Source organism: Hemiscyllium ocellatum, chromosome 16 (assembly GCF_020745735.1).
Source record: "Hemiscyllium ocellatum isolate sHemOce1 chromosome 16, sHemOce1.pat.X.cur, whole genome shotgun sequence".
Lineage (NCBI taxonomy): Eukaryota > Metazoa > Chordata > Chondrichthyes > Orectolobiformes > Hemiscylliidae > Hemiscyllium > Hemiscyllium ocellatum.
In genome coordinates this window covers 69,389,170-69,413,788 of record NC_083416.1, presented here as the reverse complement: position 1 = coordinate 69,413,788, position 24,619 = coordinate 69,389,170, and the positions used below count along the sequence as shown (strand labels likewise).

The 24,619-nt window shown below is 40.3% G+C and overlaps 1 protein-coding gene across 4 annotated transcripts in view; it reads left to right on the top strand.

The window, feature by feature from the left end:
- The window catches only part of slc36a1 (solute carrier family 36 member 1), a 73,116-nt gene extending 60,476 nt beyond the window's left edge, over window positions 1-12,640 (top strand). For 2 of the 4 annotated variants that reach the window (XM_060837355.1, XM_060837354.1), the window contains exon 11: window positions 9,160-12,640. In XM_060837355.1, the coding sequence (XP_060693338.1) occupies window positions 9,160-9,428 (269 nt within the window). In that variant the 3' untranslated portion in view covers window positions 9,429-12,640. The remainder of the gene's footprint in view (window positions 1-9,159) is intronic. The other 2 variants (XM_060837358.1, XM_060837359.1) reach the window with 2 other exon arrangements.
- Window positions 12,641-24,619: the final 11,979 nt, after the last annotated feature.

Below are 24,619 nucleotides of genomic sequence, written 5' to 3'. Positions count from 1 at the left end.
TTTGTTTCACATAACTCTTCCAGGATTTTCAACCAAGCACTATTGATCTGGAACTTTTAAACTAAACTGTTACACCAAGATAATCTACTTCTAGCAATTCTAAACTAACTTCTCCCTTTCTCAGGAGCAACTGCTATATAGGACCAGCTTCAGCTAAGAACTTTGTAGAATTGTCCAAATGCAACCAAAAAGTTGTTTTCAAAGCTATAGGTATTTCCCCTGAGCACACTCAAAAATTCAAGAATCTTCTAACTGAAAGCTTAATGTAGTGCATTCTATTTTGTTCATTCTTAAACTCTCCCAATGTAAACACATTCCCAATTTCCTCCAAAGCACATACTTGGATAGTTTTTAAAATACATTACATGGTGACAGGAATGCTAACAAATTAATCAGTAGACACCGAAAACTTTTACACCATTAGTTCAAACTCAAAAGTCCAAACTAAAAAAAAATTAGAATATATGCAAATCAAACTTTACATCACAATAGTTCAATGAAGACATTTACTGACTTTGCACTGAATTCAGCCTGAACTGCTGTGCTCTTCCAGCACCACTAATCCAGAATCTGGTTTCCAGCATTTGCAGTCATTGTTTTTACCTCCGTTTTTAATCAGGCTAGCTATTACACGTGTGTTTCAGGGTAGAGAAATATGGTTACTGAAATTCCCAAAATATTTTTTTATCAGCAGCGACAATTTCAGGACTGTGAAGGTTTTTTTTAATGTGAGAATGCTTTTAATGATACCAAGTATACCACCTCTATAGTTTAAAGCTCTGTACAATTATACTTAAGTGTCACTAATTCACATCTGAAATATACAGTATATATTACAAAATTAACAAATGCTCAGCTGTGAATTGAGTAGTCTCTATATTTTAGCATATCACTTTTTAAAATTGCTGCCATACATGCATTATATAAAAGAAGAATTGTATACAATTGATGTGAATACTCCATGGTTACTAAGGCAGCTGATAAGGAATATTGATACTGGGAGTATTAAGTATGTCAATCTGAAACAAAAGCACAAATTGAGAGAAAGTCAGCGGGTCTGGCGACATCTGCGCAGAGAAAGCGGAGTTAACTTTTTTAAAGTCCAGTGACCCAACTTCAGAACTGAGTGTAAATCATATCTGACTAGTGTTTCACAAAGTAGTGAGATAAGCCCAGAATTCATGCATGTTGATAGAGTAGTATGATTTAATTTTTAATCCCAGCCAATTCATATGTTATCACTGCAGACTTTTAGCAAATAAGAGCAAGTTGCTAGCAATAGTGGGGTCACACAGCATTTTGAAGTGTCAACATTCAAGTTATGCACTTCATCAGCAATTTATTAGATGGTTTAAAATACATTAATAAGCCATTTAATTTTTGATCTAACCCAAGATTCTTTTGAATGCAATGCAGAACTGTGATTCTGTACACAGAATACATAAGTTTCAGTTCCAGATAACGAGACTTCTGTTATAGTTTGTTTTTATATTCTTGCACTTTCTTGTTGAGGTCAGTTTTCACAGTTTCCTAATCTTATACAAGCAATAATTAATATATCTTGATCAGTACTTGCAGCTACACTGAGTATGAATAGGTATAGAAGACAATAGTGTAATTCTGCCCCAGGCAAAAAGTTTAGTCAGACGTCTTCAGAATCCAGAAGCCACCTTTCACTTGCCCTGACTACCTCATCACATAATCAGATAATGCTATAAAATAATTCTAGAGGACTGAAGAATTAAATTTCTCCTTTATCAGTTACATCAAGTAATAAACTTTTTTTTCTCATAACAAGCTGTATCATGAAAAAAAACACCTGCATATACGTTGTGTCTTTCATGTCTGCATGATTTCCCAAATCACTTCACCTACCAATGTAGTATTTTTGTGGCATAATTAATACCTCCAGATTAGAGTGGTGCTGGAAAAGCTCAGCGAGTCAGGTAGCATCCGAGGAGCAGGAAAATCCACGTTTCCTGTAGGAGCCTCTGGGGTGGAGAGATAAATGAGAGGGATGGGCTGGGGAGAAGGTAGTTGAGAGTGCAATAGCCAGATGGAGGAAGGGGTAAAGGTGATAGGTCGAAGATGAGGGTGGATAGGGTTTATGCGGAGGTTGGTGGGGTGGAAGGTGAGCCCTCACCTGGTCCTCACCTTGCACCCCACCCTCCTCTACATAAACCCGTATCCTCCACCCTCTCTGACCTATCACCTCTACCCCATCCTCCATCCACCTCTTGCACACTACCTTCTTCCCAGCCCCACCCCTCCCATTTACTCTTCCACCCTCGAGGCTTCCAGCCTCATTCCTGGTGAAGGGCTCCTACCCGAAACATCAATTTTGTTTTTCCCTGCTTCTCGGATGCTGTCTGACCTGCGGTGCTTTTCCAGCATCATTCCAATCTTGACTCTAATCTCCAGTATCTGCAGTCCTCACTTCTGCATAATTAATGTCTGCACATTACAAGCACCCACAGACTGCAATGCGATACTAGATGATCTTTAACTGATTTTGAATAAATGGTGGCTGTAAAACCAAAAAAAATCCTCAATTCATTGAATAGTCTCATGGGATCTCTTAAGTGCAATTAAACTGTAATCTGTAACTTGCTGCCTCCTAACACTGCCACCAACTGGACTACAGTGTTAGTAATGGCATAGCTCTCTTATGTGTTTACCTATAAGACATAAGAGCAGAATTAGGCCATTCAACTCATTGATTCTTCCCCATTCATTCCGTGAGATCATGATCAATCTAATAATCCTCAACTGTATTTACCTGCCATTTCCTCGTAATCTCTGATTTCCTTACTGCTTAAAAATCTGTCTTATCTCGACCTTGTATCTGCTTAACACAGCTTTTATTGCCCTGTGGTAAAGAGTTCCACAGATTCGCAACTATCTAGAGAAGACTTTCCTCCTCCTCTCTATCTTAAATATGTGGTCCCTTAGTCTGACTTTCTCACAAGAGGAAACAAACTTTCCACATGAACCCTGTCAAGTCCTCTAAGAATCCTGTATGTTTCAATAAGTTTAATTCTCATTGTTTTATATTCCAATGAGTACTTCATCTCCCCTCATCTGACGGTTCCTCTGTACTTGGTATCACCTGATGAACCTGATCTGGACTGCTTCAAATACCAGTTCATCTTTCCTTAGATAAGAGGTGTAAAATTGTTCAGTATTCACAAGGGCTAGTGCCCTAGACAGTTTTAGCAAAACTTCCTAACTTTTATATTTCCCTATCCTTTTGCAATAAAGACTTTCCCTATTACCTTCTGAGCTTAGATGCTCATTTTTTTTGTAATTCTTCTACCCAATGAGTAATTTAGTTCTTATCTGTTAGCATTCAGTAGGCCAGAATCAATCTAAATGTTCTCAATCTTTCTTATGTTCACCCAGCTGCAATGGGAATCAAACTCTACACTGTGGGCTCCAGTCTGGACCATACTGGTAGCCAACCAACTGACTGAACGGGGATGCCTTAGCCTGGTAATAATGTTGCTAGGCTATTAATTCTGAGAACCCAAGTAATGTTCTGGGAACCTGAGTTGGCATCCTGTCATGGCAGATGGTGGGATTTGAATTCAATTTTTAAAAATACGGAATTAAGAGTAATAATCACCATTGTTGGTTGGTGGGGAAATCCCATCGAGTTCACTAATGTCCTAAGGGAAGGAAACCTGGTCTGGCCTACATGTGACTCCAGACCCGTAGCAATGTGATTGACTCTTATTTAGAGATAGGCAATAAATGCAGGGCTAGCCAATAATACTCAAAAGTTTTTTTTTTAAAAAGCTAAGAGTCTAATTAGATATGTCATCCCAACTGTCAACCAGGCCAGCCCCATGGCAGGAGTGGAGGCTGCTGGTTGCAAGCTGGACCAAACACTTGCTTCCACATGTTGGCGTTGTACTGCAGGCTACAGCTCTCCCAAACCCTCTCCCCAACACACTCCCCATGCCTCATGCATACACCCCATACCCTCAATGCCATGCTATGCCTCTCTGTCTATCTCTTATGCTTGATATATCCCCTCTACCATCCCCAAGATGCTGATGATCCATGCTGCACCTACCAATCCCAGGGCTCTCTTTACCCTCTGTGCCATTCTTTGCACCTGTACTCACCATCCTGACCTTTTCTAGATCCTTGGTCAACATTTTCACCCTATCTTATCCATTTAACAAACATCCTTTGCCCATTCACCTATTGTCAAATTTCATTGTCCATGTACTTGAAAATAAAATTGTTAAATAGAGTTTTGCAGACTTCATTCCATTGAGCAAAGCAATAACATTCATTTAAAAAATACATTTGCTACTTTGAATTCCTTCATTTCTGTAAAATCTTGTAAAAACACACTTCCTTCACGTGCAAGAAGGATCAAAAATTTAGTCACCACTCAGAGTCCAAAACACTTGTGATGAAATAGAAAACGCAGCACTGTTTATAAAAAAAAATCCTAAGACATCGGAACAAGAGTAGGTCTGCTCCACTATTCATGAGAATCATGGCTGATCCAGTCTTCCTCATGTCCACTTTCCTGTCTTTTCCCGTATTCCTCAAATCCCCTGTGTCTTGAGGATCTGTCTATCGTAGCCTTAAATATACACAAGGACTCTTCATTTACTTGCTGTAAGGAGCTAGAAAGGAAAACACTCAAGCTCTCCCAGAGAAGAAATTCCTCATTTCAGTCTTGCAGTGGAGACCCTTTATTCTGAGGCTGTGCCTGTTCTAGACTCTTCCATGAAGGAAGACATCTTGCAGTATTGTCTCTGTCAAGCTGCTTAAGAATCCTATATTTTTCAATGAGATCACCTCTCATTCTTCTAAACGCAGTGGTAGTCTGGCACACTGACCTCTATACCGCTGAAGCCAAACGCCAACTCGAGGACAACACTTCCTACCACCCCTTTGACCATGAACCCACCCCCCCCCATCACCAAACCATTATCTCCCAGACCATACAGAACCTCATCACCTCAGGAAACAGCTTCCAATCTCATTGTCTAGGAACCCTGCACTGCTCGGTTCTGCCTCCTTCCCAAGATCCACAAGCCTGATCACCCTGGCCGACCCATTGTCTCAGCATGCTCCTGCCCCACTGAACTCATCTCTATCTACCTCGACACTGTCCTATCCCCCCAGTCCAGGAACTCCCCACATACATTCGAGACACCACCCACGCCCTCCATCTCCTCCAAGACTTCCGTTTGCCTGGCCCCCAACGCCTCATCTTCACCATGGATATCCAATCCCTCTACACCTCCATCCGCATGACCAGGGCCTCCAAGCCTTTCGTTTTTTCCTCTCCCGACATCCCCAACAGTACCCTTCCACCGACACTCTCATTCGTTTGGCCGAACTGGTCCTCACCCTTAACAATTTCTCCTTCGAATCCTCCCAATTCCTGCAGACCAAAGGGGTAGCCATGGGCACACGTATGGGCCCTAGCTCTGCCTGTCTCTTTGTTGGCTAGGTAGAACATTCGATCTTCCATAATTACATCGGCACCACTCCCCATCTCTTCCTCTGCTACATTGATGACTGCATTGGCACTACCTCGTGCTCCCGCAAGGAGGTTGAGCAATTCATTAACTTCACCAACATATTCTATCCTGACCTTAAATTTACCTGGACCATCTCTGACACCTCCTTCCCCTTCCTGGACCTCTCCATCTCCATTAATGATGACCAACTTGACACTGACATTTTTTACAAATCCACCGATTCCCACCGCTACCTGGATTTCACCTCTTCCCACACTACCTCTTGCAAAAATGCCATCCCGTATTCCCAATTACTCCGCCTCTGCTGTATCTGCTCCCAGGAGGACTAGTTCAACCACAGAACACACCAGCTGGCCTCCTTATTCAGAGACCGCAATTTCCCTTCCTACGTGGTTAAAGATGCCCTCCAACGCATCTTGTCCATATCCCGCACCTCCACCCTCAGACCCCATCCCTCCAACCGTAACAAGGACGGAACGCCCCTGGTGCTCACCTTCCACCCTACCAACCTTCGCATAAACCAAATCATCCACCAGCATTTCCGCCACCTCCATAAAGACCCCTCCACCAGGGATATATTTCCCTCCCCACCCCTTTCCACCTTCCGCAAAGATTGTTCCCTCCGTGACTACCTGGTCAAGTCTACGCCCCCTACAACCCACCCTCCCATCCTGGCACCTTGCCCTGCCACTGCAGGAATTGCAAAACCTGCGCTCACACCTCCTCCCTCACCTCCATCCAAGGCCTTAAAGGAGCCTTCCACATCCATCAAAGTTTTACCTGCACATCCACTAATATCATTTATTGTATCCGTTGCTCCTGATATGGTCTCCTCTACAATGGGGAGACTGGACACCTCCTCGCAGAGCGCTTTAGGGAACTCCTCTGGGACACCTGCACCAACCAACCACACTGCCCTGTGGCCCAACATTTCAACTCCCACTCCCACTCTGCCGTGGACATTGAGGTCCTGAGCCTCCTTCACCGCCGCTCCCTCACCACCAGACGCCTGGAAGAAGAACGCCTCATCTTCCGCCTCGGAACACTTCAATCCCAGGGCATCAATGTGGACTTCAACAGTTTCCTCATTTCCCCTTCCCCCACCTCACCCTAGTTCCAAACTTCCAGCTCAGCACTGTCCTCATGACTTGTCCTAGCTGCCTATCTTCTTTTCCATCTATCCACTCCACACTCTCCCTGCCCCTGACTTATCACCTTCATCCCCTTCCCCACTCACCTATTGTACTCTATGCTACTTTCTCCCCACCCCCACCCTCCTCTAGCTTATCTCTCCACGCTTCAGGCTGTCTGCCTTTATTCCTGACGAAGGGCTTTTGCCCGAAACATCGATTTTACTGCTCCTCGGATGCTGCCTGAACTGCTGTGCTCTTCCAGCACCACTAATCCAGAATCTGGTTTCCAGCATCTGCAGTCATTGTTTTTACCTAAACTCCAATCAGTCAAGTCCCAACCTCTGGCTTAACCTTTGTTGATAAGACAATTTCTCCATACCTAGGGTTATCCCAGTGAGCCTTCTCTCAATTCTCTCTCATGAAAGAATACCTTTCTTCAATTAATGGGACCGACACTGCTGAATACTCCAGATGGTCTCACTAGCATGTTGCAAAATTACTGTTGGAGTGTCTGATTCTTATACTCCAACGTCCTTGAAGTAAAGGGCTACATTGTATTTGTCCTCCGGGTTATCTGCTGCAGCTGTTTGCTAGCTTTCGATGTTTCATGCAGAGGTATGCCTAAATCCCTTTGTATTTCAGCTTTTGCAGATTTCCTCCATTTAAATAATTCTCTTCTTTCGTACTCCCTTCTAAAATGAACAAATTCACATTTTCCCACAATATATTGCATTTGCCAGCTTTTTGCCCACTTAATTATCCTATCAATATCTTCCTGTAAACTGTGTCCCTCTCTGAGCTGTGTTTCTGCCTATTTGAATATCTGAAAATTTGGTTACAGTACATTCACTTCCTTCCTCCAAGTCAGTAATATATATTGTAAGCAGTTGCGGTTCCAGCACTGATCCCTGTGGAAAACCACTGGTTGCCAACCTGAAGAAGAACCCTTTTCCCAACTTGCTTTTTTCTGTCCATACCAATATACTACATACAACACTGGTTTCATATATTATGACTTAGTCTTTAAGAAGTAAATTGTCAAACACCTTCTGGAGGTTCAGTTGGAATCACAGAATTCCTGCAGTGCAGAAAAAGGCTATTTGTCCCATTGCGTATGCACTGACCCTCCAAAGAGCGCCCGACGCTATTGCTGTGACCCTGAATTCACCACAGCTAATCTAGCTAGCTGGCACATCCCTGGACACTACTCTTTGAGCCGTGGGAAGAAGCCAGAGCATCTGGCAGGAAAAAAATGGGGAAAATGTGCAAATTCCACACAAGGCAGTCATCCAAAGCTAGAATTGAACTGAGGTCTCTGACATTGTGGGGTAGCAATGCTAACCACTGTGCCATATTTGCTAATTCCTGAAAAATTAATGAGACACACCTTCCCTTTCATGAAGCCACATTGATTCTGTTTGATTAGATTGATTTTCCAAATGTACAGCTATTACATCCTTAATAACTGATTCCAATATTTTTCCAACAATGGAGTTAGACTAATTGGTGTATAATGCCATACTTTTAGCCTCCTTTCTTGAATAGGGGGTGTCAAAGTGGAAGTTTTCAAATCATTTGATGCAAGGATCTTTGGATAATTACGATGAATGCATTTAGTATTTCTGTAACAACTTTTAGGATCCTAGGATGCCTAAACACCGGGGCCAAGCTTCTTATCTGCCTTAACCCCATTAGTTAATAATGGAGAATTGTGGAATTTATATACAGCACCAATCCAAATGGAGATGCTCAAATTTCTGGTAAATCTCTTGATAGCCTAACAGTTCAGTAATTCAAATTTGTTTTGCAACTTTTCAGCTATTTTCTGTCTATTTTAATAATCCCTTTCTCAAGATGTACTGGGATTATATCCACAGGCGTACTCCGGCAATCCAAAAATAAATTCACTGAAACAGACCCAGGCTGTCTCATGCATGCCTTGTCCAGAAAGCAAGGATATCAAAATTGGATTTAAATGTTTGGCTGTCTTCGTGAATTGTGCAATCCCATGAAACTCCTGGGAAAATCAAAAATGGTACATTTGGGAATATATCTTTCTGTTTTTGCTGTGTTTGTCATGACAGAGATACTGTTAAGGCCAAAATTGTGACCTCAGTCTTTCAGACGAGATATTAATCTGAGGCGGGTTCTGGGACAGGAGGCAAGTTTGAAACAGTATCCAAACTTGTGATCACATTCCTGCATCTTAACTGGAGTTACATCTCCCTGTTAAAGCAATTATTTAAATGTTCAGTATTACTGCTGTTTGAAGATCAAAGTTGTTCTGGAATCATGGTTACAATCTCAATAAATGCCAGTAGAAGAATTTTGTCATTTATCTTGGTGGTACTAGACTGTGTCCAAACTGACTGGAATGTTTGCCCAAATAACCAACAAAACTTTAAGCACGTTGCAGCCAAATAATTATATTAAAAGATTTTCCATAATTGAAGTTGAATGTGAAATTATTCATTTTGATTTGTTTTTCTCAATATTGTTTTTTGTTCCTACAGGTGTCTTGGCTATCTTGATACCACGTCTGGAAATTGTGATCACATTAGTTGGGTCCATTAGTAGCAGCACGCTAGCATTAATCTTTCCCCCACTTCTCGAAATTACCACCTATTATTGTGAGGGAATCAGCCGATGGAAGATTGCCAAGAATATTATGATCAGCGTGGTGGGCTTTGTGGGATTTGTAGCTGGGACCTATGTGTCCATTGAAGAACTGGTGTTTTATACAGTTCCCCTTACCAATATTACTGCTGGTAACCACAGATAGTTTAGTTTAATTCTATTGTATAGTGTCCAAAGTGATTTGGATTTGTTTACCTTTTATTTGCTTTCCCCTAAGCACTTTATTGTCTTCAGTGCAGATGAATAAGTAGTAGTCTGTACAAAACTTTGTTTATAAGGCAGGAACAGAGGTGGTTTTGAGTGAAATGCATGTAACTTAATGCCTTTGTTTTATTAATGGACAATTATGTTCGGTTTCTAGGTGGATCCTGTGGTGTTACAAAGTTCAGAGCAGGGAATTAAATCACTGGTGCTAGTCATTGATAGTGTACTCCAAAGTTTAATTTGTAAATGTCTATGTAATCAAGTTTCTGTTTTTGTGGGGCTGTGGGAGGCTTTTGTTTTAATAATCTACTTAATTTAACTTGGAAATTCATTTTTTACATTTTCAAATTGTTACAATTTTCAGTGACAGCTTCCCGTTAATTTTTGGTGTTAAAAAGGTTTTTTTCCTTCCATGATGCTCTATATCCAGTGCAACTTTTGTATATGATTGATAGCAAGTGCAACTTGATCAGGTTCAGAAGGTAGCTGACCTAAGCTTCCTGTCATTTGTGTCTTGCTTTGCATTTGTGGTCAAGTCCAGATACCTGTTGGTTTTTTAGATCAGAGGTGACCTTAAATCAGATTGTAATAATATTGTTTCCCTATTCACCAATTCAGACCAAAATCTGTTTCTTGATTCTCCCAGATCTAAGATGATTTGTATTCTTCCCCTTCCCCATTTCCTGCTGACAGAGATTATGGAAAACAGACAGCTTTCACAAAGTTTTGTTTCAGTTTGATGAGTTATAATGTATTTATTGTAAGCTGGTGAATCCATACCTTTTTTACATATTCAAAATTAATGTTCACTTTATTTTTTATCTTTGAGAAAATAGATCTTGTGTAGGATTTTAATGGCATTTTATTATTAAAAATATTAGGGAACTGGTGAAGAATTTACCTCAGAGACCCCTGCAAACTATATTACACTGATAGTTGCACCAGTTTGTTGGATGTAAGGTCACTTGAAATACATTTCAGTGCATTCATCTAGTGTCTATTTTTCCTGTTTCTTTGCAAATCTAACATTAATTTGTAATTTTCATTCTGGAGGCTAGAAAATGGCTGGTGTACCGTGTTATGTAGGCGAGCAGCATTATACTGTGTAGAGAGGTGCTTTTTATATTAGCTGATACTATAACTGTTAATGAAAATATATGTAAAATATGTACAGTACATGAAGTACTACAGTTTAATTTTATTTGCTTAACTAAAGTATTTTTACTTTGGGGCAGCAAAAAGGGGTTACAGAAGAGAATCATGTGGAATAAACTATAAGTGTTGGGCTTTAGTATAAACAAATTGAATTTGATGAAGAGGTTAGTTTTCAGCATATTAAAAGCTGTCTTAATCTGGAGTGAATTATGTGATTATGCCACATTTCTGCTGATGGCATCTGTTTGGTTCAGAATGCCAACTAGCTGTTAAGACGCTGTTTTTATGAGTCATACGTAGTTATGAGTATTTTAGATTGAACAAGTGGTTTGCATTTACTTTCAACTTGGATAATGACTGCTCAGATAAAATAATACATTAAACAAGATCCGTTTTTTATATGGATAAGTGTTAAACATTTTCAAGATAGATTGGATTCATTCTTGAGATGTTTCCTCTGCTATAAAAAAAATTAAGTAATTTGCACAAGGATGAAGAATTTTAACACTAAATTCTAATTAATATAACCAGTGCAAAATTAGTGTTTCTAAACAAATGATTTTTTTTTTGTCCAAAATAACTTGAAGAAAGGGAAAATAAATGTTTCATGCACTTTGAATTGGCTTTCTCCCCTTCATACTTACTTTCAACTTTGTACTATTACAGGAGTTTATGGCTGTACTTGATTCAAATCATTTTTTATTCCTCAAATAATTTGTTGCAGCTCAGCAACAACTTTTTAAAAACTTGCACTTTTTAATGTAGTAGATTGTTCCAAGGTATTTCACAGGAATGATTTCAGACAATATTTTACAACAAATCAGAGATACTAGGGCTGATTGACAATAAATTTATCAGAGTTATATTTAAAGAAACAGTAATTATGTTGTTGGAGATGTCAACTCATAAAGGTTATTGAGAATTTGGAGAGGTTAAAATGCTATAATCAGTTGCTTACAGGTGGTTAGAATTGTTTTTTTCAGTGAGTGCAAAAATGAATATAATAATGTGCTCCCAGCAATTACTGTCTCCAGCAGCCTGATTAGATTCTCAAAGAAATAAGGCATTACCTGTATGTATTTAGTGATCAGTTCTTGAGGCCCATTAATGGTTAAAGATTAGCTTTTAGAGAATAGTCTTGAAGGCTTTGATATAATTCATGGGTATCCATTTTGACTATTCAAGATCTATTCTACAGACTCTAAAAAGTGGCCCTTATATACAGCTAGCGTAGTTCATTTCAATCATCTTTTGTAATTGGTCTGCCACTGATACGAGCAAACTTTGTTTTTAAAACACTTTAGTAGATTTTATGGGAAGCTATTTGCTGAAGTTTTAAATTGCATGATGCAAACATTTTGGACCTTTATATTCTATTACATTAGTAGAGGTCATGATTTTAGCCACAACTCTCTGTATACTAATCTATGTGTGTAAATAAAAACCGAACGTTTGTGTGGTATACATCATACATCAATTGAATTACTATTTCTGTCAATACCGAATGTTTACCGTGACAGTACGTAATTGCTGGATCAGGTTTGCACAATATTCAAAGTATTAACAGTTGCTTAATAATTATATCAATTCCTATTAAAATCAAACTATCAGTCTTTTTTTTAATATGTATCAATTGTAATGGAGGATCAAAAGAAGGCTGCTGTATAACCTAAAAAGGTTTGTTTCATTCCTTTCCTCTTCCTCATCTCCATCCTTTCTTCCCTACCTCTTTCCTTCCATCGTTACTCAACAGTCTGTGAGACAAATATCTAGCATAGGTTAAATGGTTAGTTCATGGATTAGAATATGCTTGTGTATTCTGAGAATTATTTGTGATCTGAAACTAATAATGTAAGTTTGTTAGAGTCTCCTCAGGGTAATACATACAACTGCTAGATCATCTGTCGGCTTGTTTTGTTCTAAATTACTATCACTGTTGTTATTCTTCTGTATAATAAATGTGCAAATGGAAGTTGGTTGCTTTTTTTTAATGCTAATTAAAATCATACTCTGTACTTTGGACTGCTTTTGTACTTATTGTTATCTTGGTGTATAGAAGCTTACAGCACAAGAAGAGGCCATTCTAACCGTCATGCCTGTGCCAGCCCTTGGATGTTCTTTTCTGTTTAGAGATAATTTTGGTCTTTACTCAGTTTCCTTTTATTAGCCTGCTCATTAGCTGAATTTGGAATTATAAACAATTGAATTGAAATTATTCCTTGTTTCAAGTGTGGAATGTGTTTATCACTAATGAGGTCTTCGGGGAAGAAGTTTTCACTTTGAAAATTAGTTTTCATCGCACAGTGTCAGTTTAATTCCTATTACTTTCACTGTTGAGAAATGTTTCTCTTCCCTATTAACCAAACAAAAAAAAAATCAACAGGAATAAATTAATGGTCCAAACAAGGCCATAACCTCACACTACACATTTCACGAAAGAAGTCTGATTTGCTCATAATGAAAGGCTAACCAACATTATTACTCTGAGGATTATCTGCCAGAGCCTTCAAATTTTCCCCTCCTCTCCTGTAGTTTGTCTAATACTATCTCTATTAAGCAACAACTTCAATTTTACATTCTCGCCATTCTATCATATTTTATTTTTCTGAAAACTCTTCAAAGCTTTATTTGATCATGGCAAAAAAAAATGTTTTCTTTAATATCAATTTCCTTCACTAAATACTAATTTCCATCTAATTTACAATTCAGCATGACTTCAAGCAAGAAGAAAGGACAAAAAAAGACTCAATTTGATGTGATTCCATGCTCAATGTTAATTCTAGATTCATCCTTATCCTCATGCCTGTCAACATTCAAGAAGAAAATAACTATTTAACAAACCTTCAAGAAAATGCCATGCTTGCATGAATGAGCATCAGCAGAAGCAGAGTGTATTCTCATCTAATAGCAGACTTTAAAAGATCCATAGAGCTCAATAGTGTAGATAGCCTCAACTGCTGTGGAGGGATTGCCAATTTCTGGCAATTGTTCTTAAACAGGGATTATTTTAAGGCAGGAGATAATTATATTTATTTACATTTCACAAGCTTAACATTTCGGGAGGTAAAAATGAAGAATAGGAATGAAAATAAATGGAAAAGTTCTACAAAGGGGTAGAGAACAGTGCTCAAATAATATTTCATGAAAATACAAGTGCAGATATATGGAGCCAATAAACAAACCAATAAAAGTAACTAGGGATTTAGAAATATGCCTTCGAGTAAAAGAATAAATATGCAATTAATTTATACATAACTATGATTAGACCACAACTGGTGTACTGTCATAAAAACAGAAATTGCTAGAGAAGCTCAGCAAAAGCTTGTTAAAAAGATGTGGGAAAAGTTTTTTACACATTGCAGTTTGTGGAATGAATTTCCAGAGGAAATTATGGATGCAGGTACAGTTACAACATTTTTTTTAAAAAAGAGATAAGTACATGATTAATAAGTGTTTGGAGGGCTATAGGCCAAAAGAGGGCAAGTGGGATTAGTTTAGTTGGGGATTATGGTTGGCATGGAGTGGTTGCACTTAAGGCTTTGTTTTCATGCTGTGTGACTTTCTATGACTCCAGGTCTTGCAGCATCTTCCTCTGAAGAAGAGTCATAAGGACTTGAACATTGACTCCATTTCCCTCCACATCTTCTACTAGACTTATTTTAGATATCCAGCATCCACAATAGTTTGCTTTTAGTTGGTATACTGTATTCAGTTTTATCTAGTACTGCTGTAGGAAGCACTAATTGAGCTTTTAAACTATTTACTGTGGATCAAAAATGCCTCCCAGGTGATTTTACAGACACTAAAAACTCTGAATGTTTAGAGAACAACCTACTTCCTCTTAATGTTTAGTGGCACTACAGAATATTCATTTGAACGAATGAATCCGGGATGTGGAACTTAAGATACAGAGATTACATACATGTGATGCAAGTTTCAAAGCCCTGGAGTGTGAGGGTCCAAAACCAGAGGGCATAGGTTGAAGGTGAGAAGGGAAAGTTTAAAAGGGACCGAAGGACAACTTTTTCGCAGAGACAGTGTTGCGTGTATGGAATGAACTGCCGAAGGAAGTGGTGGAGGCTGGTACAATTACAACATTTAAAAGTCATCTGAATGCATGCATGAATAGGAAGGGTTTAGGGGGATATGGGGCCAAATGTTGGCAAATTAAACTAGATTTATTTAGGAAATCTGGTCGACATGGACAAGTTGGACCAAAGGGTCAGTTTCCGTGCTATATATTTCTATGACTGTAGATGACCTTGTTTAACTTTAAGGCACCTGATTCTCTCTCTAGTTGCTCTTTTGCTCTTAATGTACTTGCAGAATCTCTGGATTATCCTTAAACTTATCTGCCAAGGCAATCTCACATACCCTTTTTGTCCTCTTGTTTTTCCTTTTAAGAATGCTCCTATAACTCATATTCTTCAACAAATTCACTTGAACTTGTCTATATTAATATATGACTACTACTTATTCTTGACCAGAACCTCAATACCTTTATTCATCCATTGTTCCCTACTCTTACTTGCCTTGCCCTTCACTCTAACAGGAACATGATGCCTCTGAACTCTCTTTATCGCTTTTTTTGAAAGCTTTCCACTTGTCAGTGATCCCTTTACTTCAGTCTACTTCAATCCGCTTGAAAGTTCCTCTCTCATGTATTAAAATCGGATTCCAAGCAATAATGAAGAAATGCTACTGATTTCCCTATGTTTGCAAGGCAATGCCTAGTGTCTGCCCAACAGTATTCTGTGCAGTCTGATATTAATGATCCATAATGACAGCCCTATTTCATTTCCAAAATATTTTCTCTGAGATTATTCTTTGAAGTAGCTTCCTACATGTGCTATATATTTTTCTTCTCAATTTTCTTTTTGCTCATGTCCTGGCAAAATGTCAGGTAGATATAATTGTTCTCACCCTGAAAATGTGTACCTTGTATATCTTTCTCACCTTTACTCCCTCTTGCCCAACTGTAATAATCTCTTTCATGTACCTGTTCACTACCTCATCCTTCCTCTGTTTTCTCAATTTCTTTTTTGCCTGGCTTTTTATCTTTGAACTTTTACTTCATTTCTCTACTATCTTGATTGAATTTTTTTGAAGAAGTAGCAAAGATGATTGATGAGGGCAGAGCTGTAGATGTGATCTAGATGGACTTCAGTAAGGTGTTTTACAAGGTTTCCCATTGGAGACTGGTGAGTAAGGTTAGATCTCACGGAATACAGGGGGAACTTTTGTTCCTTACTTATTGGATTGCCATGTCCTTTGCTAACAGTTTGTGGATTAGACCTGTCCTATCTCCCACTCTGTCACAGACTTTCCCTTTTGTTCAACTCCCTTCACTCGCTTAAAATCAGTTACATTGTAACTTTTCCCAGTTCGGATGAAAAGCGAATTCTGCCTCATGGATTTACCTGATTTGCTGAGTATTTTCAGCATTTCTGATTTAATCAAAATACTTAATTTTTTTAAAATTTAGAACCAAGTACACAACTGACAAAAAGCATGTAGAAAGGTGGGTGGTTCCAAATCTTTGATTATTTCATTTATAACTTAATTCTAAAACTGTCTATTATGTGTTTGCAGAACTTCCTTTCAACCATGTGTTCATTTACTGTACCATTAACTTGCTATAGTTTTTTTTCAAATATTGTCATTATTTCTTTTCCCTTGGATGTTCAACAGCTCCAGTAATACAACAGACAGAACCACCTTATGTTGCCTTCCTCCAGTCACATTTCTATGTGGCACCTTGACTGATGTTTGAAAATAACCTGAACAGATTAGAATTTTAAAAAGTCATGCACAGTCTCATCAATGCAGCTTCAGCAATCTTTGTGGAAAAAACAAAAAAGGCTTACATGTGTTTGGCTAAGTCCAATTTACATTGAGTATCTTGGAAGGTTTCTCACCATGAATCCCAGTGGGTTTTCTCCCTGTGTCTCACTTAACTCATTGTGAAAGCATGAACCTTTGTGGGAAGTAGTTAAATTAGCAGAGAGAGAGTGAGTGTGAGGTAGTAGAAAACAAAATGTGGCACTTAATGCTGGCTGGGTACAGAAGGACTTGTCCTTCTTTCTGCAATTCTGGCCAATATTCCTCACCCTGGCGACAGCCTTGACCATGGTGTTGTCATGGTGCCCCTCATGTCTAAGTCTAGCTCCATCTTTTCACTTGTTTTTCCTGGAACACATCACCACTCAGTGGATATCTACCAAGTACTGGCATCTCTTGCATTAGTGCCATTTTTAAATGGTCGCCGTGCACCCAGATCAGCAGTGACATTCTGAAGCTGCCCTGCTTGGAGAAGGACAGAGTCAGAACATAGTGAGGAAGGCACCAGGATTCTTCAACACTGACATTGAAGTCCTTGCATATAAGGAGAGTTCTCTTCCAAGAGCATCGGCAAAGGAGGTAGTACCATCACACCCTGCTAGCTTGGTCTAAGCTCACCACTGGGTCAGTGCTGATTCCAGGGTGAGGAATATTGGCCAGAAATGCAGAAAGAAGGTCAATGTCCTTCTCCACTCAGCCAAGGTGTCACACATTGTTTTCTGCTATCTTGCACTCTATCTCTGCCAATTTATCCACCTCCCACAAAGGCTCATGCTCTCACAATTGCCTGCAACACCTGTCATTTGTTCTCACACTCTCATAGTCTCTACACCAATAACTCTCCATGCCCTTCATACTGGAATAACCCCTGCTGGACAATTCATTGATGGCTACTTCTTTGCACACTGAGGGAGCTGAACAGTAAGGATATTGAATGAGGAGGGCCAAAAGCATAAGCCACGTGAACATATTCCAGCACTGTCCTCCCCCCAGTAACCCCCGCCCACTTCCAGATGCTGTAGTATGGAATTTGGAAGTATCTTTTGGAAAACAGAGTAAGTTTCCAGTTTCAGTATCCCTTGATTAACACTGACAACTAAATTCAATTCAAAGACCCTCTACATGCCTAGGTTGAGGGTTTTCTATTGCTTAACGACCAGCTATAACTTGAACTTGTGGCAGGAAGCTGAAGGAGGTTAACACATTCTATCTTCTGAATTTGAAACCTTGACCTACAGGAATGATGTTATTTTCTTGCCTATGTCTTCAATTGTATAAAGCGTTCCAGAGCTGTGTGCCAGGTCCTACTTGAATATGTATGAGTGTTTGCATATGATGGGATTAAGGAGGGTATAATTTAAGTTTGCATAGTACCTTAGTTAATAATCAGTTTTTCCACTTACTTAGATAAAATGTTTGTTTTAGTAGACATGTTATTTTTAAGTTTATTGAAGGAATCTGATGACAGTCTCCTGCTTTCTAGATAACAGGAATAAAGAGAAAGAGTTTGGTGATTATGTTGACAGTTTTGGTATGGCTGATGAAGTAGTCGAGTTTGATTTTTAAACATTTTCCTACCATCAAAACCATAACAACCCAAGCTGAGGTGCTCCTAAAGTGGTGACCTGGGATAGTTCATGGTTTCTTCGTTGTTGCTGAGTCAAATCATGTAATTCCCTCTTTAACAGCTCCTGGTCTGCAGAGGTTCAAAATGACAACTCATCACTAACTTCGAATTAGAATTAGAAACTTCTCAGGGACAATTTGAGATGGGCAATAAATCCTTGCCTTGCTAGCAACACCTGTGTGCCACTAATAAGACAAAGTGTAAGATTTTGCCAAATCCCAAAATGGGCAGGTATAAGTGAAAGGCGTACTGAAGGTCTCCTATTGACTCTTAAATCTGGGCCATCTTTTTGGAAAAACAGGATCATTTTGCACAACTTGTTACTTTACAGCTACAATAGAAAACTGTGTGGCTTTACTGTCATACAAGGTTTAATTACTATATCCAGACACCTACTGAAGTGAGTAACATGCTAATTATAAGCTAAGTCTGAATCAGAAACTCATTTCAAACACTTTGTTCTGTGCCTGACTGAAAGGTTTGTTTCCTGAGGCAAGTTGCTTGTTAACTGAAGCTTGATCTACAGTTGGTTCTCCTGTAACCCACATTTTTTTCATTGCGAATTGGCTATAACGCTATTGAAGAATCTAGACTATTATTTGTAGAATGCATACTTTCCTTACCTATACTGGCTGTAATGTGATTCTGTTCCCATTGATTAAATGGTGCTGCTATTTCGCGATCTTCTTATAATGAATGATCGCACAGGAATGGAACTATGGCATTATATCAGGACAGATATTATTTAAAAGAAGAACAACAGATGCATGGGAACTGGTTGAGAATATAAATTCTGAGGAGGACTCAAAAAGGTACTTAAGCTAAGTGAATGGGTTATAATTGGCCAGATATGATGTAAATAAATGTGAAGTTGGATGCTTTGGTAGGGGCAAAAAAACAGAGAGGGCTGAATCTCACCAGAAATTAGCTAATTGTCATTTTTGTTGAGTTTCAGAGCTGAAAATTTGTTGCTGGTTAAAGCACAGCAGGTTAGGCAGCATCTCAGGAATAGGGAATTCGACGTTTCGAGCATAAGCCCTTCATCAGGAATGAGAGAGAGTAGCCAAGCAGGCTAAGATAAAAGGTAGGGAGGAGGGAGTTGGGGGAGGGGCGATGGAGGTGGGATAGGTGGAAGGAGGTCAAGGTGAGGGTGATAGGCCGGAGTAGGGTGGGGGCGGAGAGGTCAGGAAGAAGATTGCAGGTTAGGAGGGCGGTGCTGAGTTGAGGGAACCGACTGAGACAAGGTGGGGGGAGGGGAAATGAGGAAACTGGAGAAATCTGAATTCATACCTTGTGGTTGGAGGGTTCCCAGACAGAAGATGAGGCGCTCCTCTTCCAGCCGTCGTGTTGTTATGTTCTGCCGGTGGAGGAGTCCAAGGACCTGCATGTCCTCGGTGGAGTGGGAGGGAGAGTTAAAGTGTTGAGCCACGGGGTGGTTGGGTTGGTTGGTCCGGGCGGCCCAGAGGTGTTCTCTGAAGCGTTCCGCAAGTAAGCGGCCTGTCTCCCCAATATAGAGGAGGCCACATCAGGTGCAGCGGATGCAATAGATGATGTGTGTGGAGGTACAGGTGAACTTGTGGCGGATATGGAAGGATCCCTTGGGGCCTTGGAGGGAAGTGAGTGTGGAGGTGTGGGATTTCTCCAGTTTCCTCATTTCCCCTCCCCCCACCTTGTCTCAGTCGGTTCCCTCAACTCAGCACCGCCCTCCTAACCTGCAATCTTCTTCCTGACCTCTCCGCCCCCACCCTACTCCGGCCTATCACCCTCACCTTGACCTCCTTCCACCTATCCCACCTCCATCGCCCCTCCCCCAACTCCCTCCTCCCTACCTTTTATCTTAGCCTGCTTGGCTACTCTCTCTCATTCCTGATGAAGGGCTTATGCTCGAAACGTCGAATTCCCTATTCCTGAGATGCTGCCTGGCCTGCTGTGCTTTAACCAGCAACACATTTTCAGCTGTGATCTCCAGCATCTGCAGACCTCATTTTTTACTTTGTTGAGTTTCACTCTGGTTTTCTCTGCTTAGCTGAGAGGGTTTCTCATGTGTTTGTCCCAAATTTATCTCACTGCCACACCACACCTCTGTGGTTTCCCCACTGATATTGTCCCACCCATTGTAGGTGAAAATACTCAGCATTGCTGAGAAATGCCTGGAATCTGAGCACCAATACCATATTTAAACTGCAGCTTTACCTGGTCAAACACTGCCAAGTGGAGTTTTGCTACACACTTTGATTCACTTGCCTCAGACATGATCGATAAGGGGAAATTACATGGAAGTTCTCGTGGACAATGTGGTCCCAAGGAAGACTAACCTTTCCCCCCACCCCAGGACTGACAGAGGAGACCCTGCCACATAGGTGTCATCCTTGCCTCACCAACCTCCTCTGGTAGTGAAATCTACATTCTAATCAATTTTGGTAACGTTACTAAAATTTATCCCCAAAAGCTTTCTAAATTACAGAAGCAGATGCAATTAGGGCAGCTGTCAGGTTAAAGCATGAAATAGTTATTTCCAGATCTAAACCTGACATAATCCATCCACAGTCTAGATTAAAGTGGGGCTGGAAAGGCACAGCAGGTCAGGCAGCATCCGTAGAGCAGGAAAATCGACATTTCAGGCAAAACCCCTTCATCATTGCCCAAAATGTTGATTTTCCTGTTCCTTGGATGCTGCCTGACCTGTTGTGCTTTTCCAGTACCGCGCTAATCTGGACTCTGATCTCCAGCATCTGCAGTCCTCACTTTTGCCTCGATTAATTCATCCACTTCTAGTATTAACTAAAGCCAGAATATAGATGCTTCAGAGTGCTGGTTTGGAACTTTATGTTTTGTGGGTGGCACAGTGGTTAGCACTGCTGCCTCACAGCACCAGAGACCCGGGTTCAATTCCCACCTCAGGCGACTCTCTGTGTGGAGTTTGCACATTCTCCCCGTGTCCTCCCACAATCCATAAATGTGCAGGTTAGGTGAATTGGCCATGCTAAATTGCCCGTAGTGTTAGGTGAAGGGGTAAATGTGGGGGAATGGGTTTGGGTGGGTTGCGGGTCAGTGTGGACTTGTTGGGCCGAAGGGCCTGTTTCCATACTGTAAGTAATCTAATCTAATTTTCCCTAACTATCTTAACCAGTGCCATACACACTCCTTTACTGTGCTCAGCTTGTTCTTATCTTGACTCTGAAATACTGCAAAAGGACAAGCGGTCTGGAAAATGTTAAGACTTTGACTTGATTTCTCTGAATATGCACAACACAAAGACCGAGAGCAGAACAAGACATTTTAAAATAAAATAAAGCATAAGAACAATGACAGTGCAGGAGTTGTGCAGAATAAATGATTCATCAATGGTAATACTTGCTGATATTCAAGAAGAATTAATTCTATATTATTGGTGTGCATTTTAGGTAAAGTTTAATCCAAACAATTTGGGTAATGGAGCAACAGAACAGAATCATTCTGAAAACTATTAGGACAATGTTCTGATGAGGAAAATGTTACATATTCCCTATTTGCTATCTATTTCAATGTTCTGTTTTGGTGCATTAATTGATTGTTGATTTATTTTTGTCAGCAATAACTTTTTGTTGAAAACTAAATCATAAATCATTGAAGTGTTGTTAACAGGCTAAATTTTGAGTTAATTTGGGAATTTTTATTGAGTTTCTGCTTTCAACAGGCCAATGAAGTTGGCTGGGATTTTAACACAGGAGCCTAAATCCTGCACTCGTGTTGCTACAATGAATGCTTGTAACATTTCCATTAGGAGGTGTCTGCTTCATTCGAGAAGGCAGGAGTGAATGTTCAGGAATGTTAAGCCTCCTCCATTTTCTATTTCTTGTGGTCTTATGGAGAGGATGTCATGCTACACTGGGCATAAGGGACAGTGTGGAACTGCCTTAAACAGATTTTAAAATGGCATGGAGCTAAGGATGGGAAATCCACATAGCTATTGTAACATTACTGAACAAGGTTTTTCTTTACTGTAGAGAAAAAGAACAGCGCCTTTTGTTCTGGACATTCAAAAACTTCTAACCAAATTTTCACATCTCCAAGCAGTTCATCAATCTGAGACCCAATCACATGGTATTGTAATCAACAAGTGGTCAGTATTGCACAAACCAAACAGCTATTTGTTGTGTGTTGAATGTCCCTCTGTGTGTAATCCCTGCTTCCAACTGGCCTGTCATCCTTCCTGACAGCTTGAACAAGCAGTAGTTCAAGCAACACTTGTAATAAGCATCAGATACCTTGCTTTTAAGAAGTACAGCTATCCCTTCGACAGTTCATGATTTTTAATACTGTCCTTTTCCTGTTTCAGTCTACAGTCAAAAATACAGAATATAAAGAGCTGTTAACTCTGTTATGTCACTCCCAGCTGAGGGGGAGTGTAGACATCATGTGTAGTGAGTGTAGCCCAATCTTTGACCAGGGCAGATGACAAACCTCCTGAACAGAAGGTTCCACTACTTTGATTGGTCTAGGGGGAACCTTATATTACACTACCCTGCCACATTATCCTGCTCTGCACAGCTGGAGCTGGCAATGTGAGGATATGAGGAATGCTGAAGAGCTGGGACAGCTGGCAGCAATCTTCTGAGGAGGAAGGTGAGGACATTAAGCAGGGGGAGAATCCTATTAACCTGATACATCAAGGCAGATTTAGGCACAACAAAGATTTCACTGATCGCTGATTCCAATAGACAGGAGCTGGATGCAGTGATCATTCATTGACTGTAAATTTGTTTTTGCTTGAACAAGAAGTGATCCCTATCAGCTCATAAAGCAAATGCACCTTTCTGTTATTGGCTTTTTCTTCACCTTCAGTGTTGTTGGATAAATAAACATTTCCTACCATTTGAAGTCTTACCGGTTTGAAATACTCCCAAATTGAACAATGAGAAAATGTTATGCTACATTAAGCATAAGGGACAGAGTAGCACTTCCTTATGAAGGATTCTAACATGGTATGGAGTGAAGGCTAGGTAACCTACGCAGCTTGTTTCTTGTAGTTGCAGTTACAATGACAGTCAATTTGAGGGGTGCTGTGGTAAAGATGCAATATATTTATGAATGTGGGCTTGGCTTTACAAAGAAGTGTCACCCATGCCCCATTATGTGCCATCAGGAGGATTTCTTTTCTGTACCCCTCCCACTCCGTGCACTGTGAAGGACAGCTCCAAGCTGCCAGTGCTTTCTCTGGTGCATGGCTGGGCAATAAATTAGATTAGATTACTTACAATGTGGAAACAGGCCCTTCAGCCCAACAAGTCCACACCGACCCGCCAAAGCACAACCCACCCATACCCTTACATTTACCCCTTGCCTAACACTACGGGCAATTTAGCATGGCCAATTCACCTGACCCGCACATCTTTGGACTGTGGGAGGGACCCGGAGGAAACCCACGCAGACATGGGGAGAACGTGCAAACTCCACACAGTTAGTGCCTGAAGCGGGAATTGAACCCAGGTCACTGGCGCTGTGAAGCAGCAGTGCTAACCACTGTGCCATCGTGCCACCAGTGGCACCAGTTCCAGGAAATCCAGGTCATGACAGTGGCAAACACATCTGCCACTGCTGATTACATGATAATACATGTGAGGCACCATTGATGCCTGGAGCAGAAATAATGAGGGGAACTATAGAGAATTGCATGAGAAACTCACTAGAGCACACAGGCAGAATGACTCTATGGAACTGACACTTAGCTGATTTTTAGTAAAATTCAATCCTGCATGACAAAGATTTTCTCTGTGATGGATGATTGGCTGCTTCTGATTGCTCTGTGTCATCAGCACATAACTGCTGTAAACAATGAGTGGAAGTTGCAAAGGATAGTGAGGATTCATGTACAGTATAATTAATGTAAGACTGAGATTTCATGGTTTGATTTTCAAATTCTCCTGAATCTAATTTAAATGATCGCAAGCCAGAACTGCTTTTGCTCAGATTGATGGCATTCTTAAATAATGTGATCCTTCAAGTCTCAGTGTAACATACAGGAACATTTATCTGTCAGTGATCCAGATTCAAAAAGAGATCAAAATGAGAGGGCAATTAATTTGCAACATGAAGGGAATGATAAAAATACATTGTGCATCAATGAGCTGGGAATATTTTATTTAGAGGTAATTTGTATATCTGTGAATGGATGCACCTTTGGGCAGAGTTGTGTGTCTGTGAGATAAGAAGTTTAGGCCTGCTAAAAATGTCTGCAGACAGGTTCAAGCTTATAGTGATGTGTGGAAATGCACAGAGATGTAAGCCTTGCTTTGCATGCGGTGGCTTACTCAGGTCTTTTTAAGTGAAACAAGCTTGTGTGGACATGAAGCATACAGCAATGTGAGCATCAACAGCTGTCTTGCAATTTACCTTGTGTTCGAACTCATCATTGCACCAGATGCAGGGAGGCCATTGTTCGAATTGATCAAATGTACCTGAATCCAAATACTGTACTGAAGTTTTCATAGTTGTGGGTATGTTTGCTGAGTTGGGAAGTTGATTTGCAG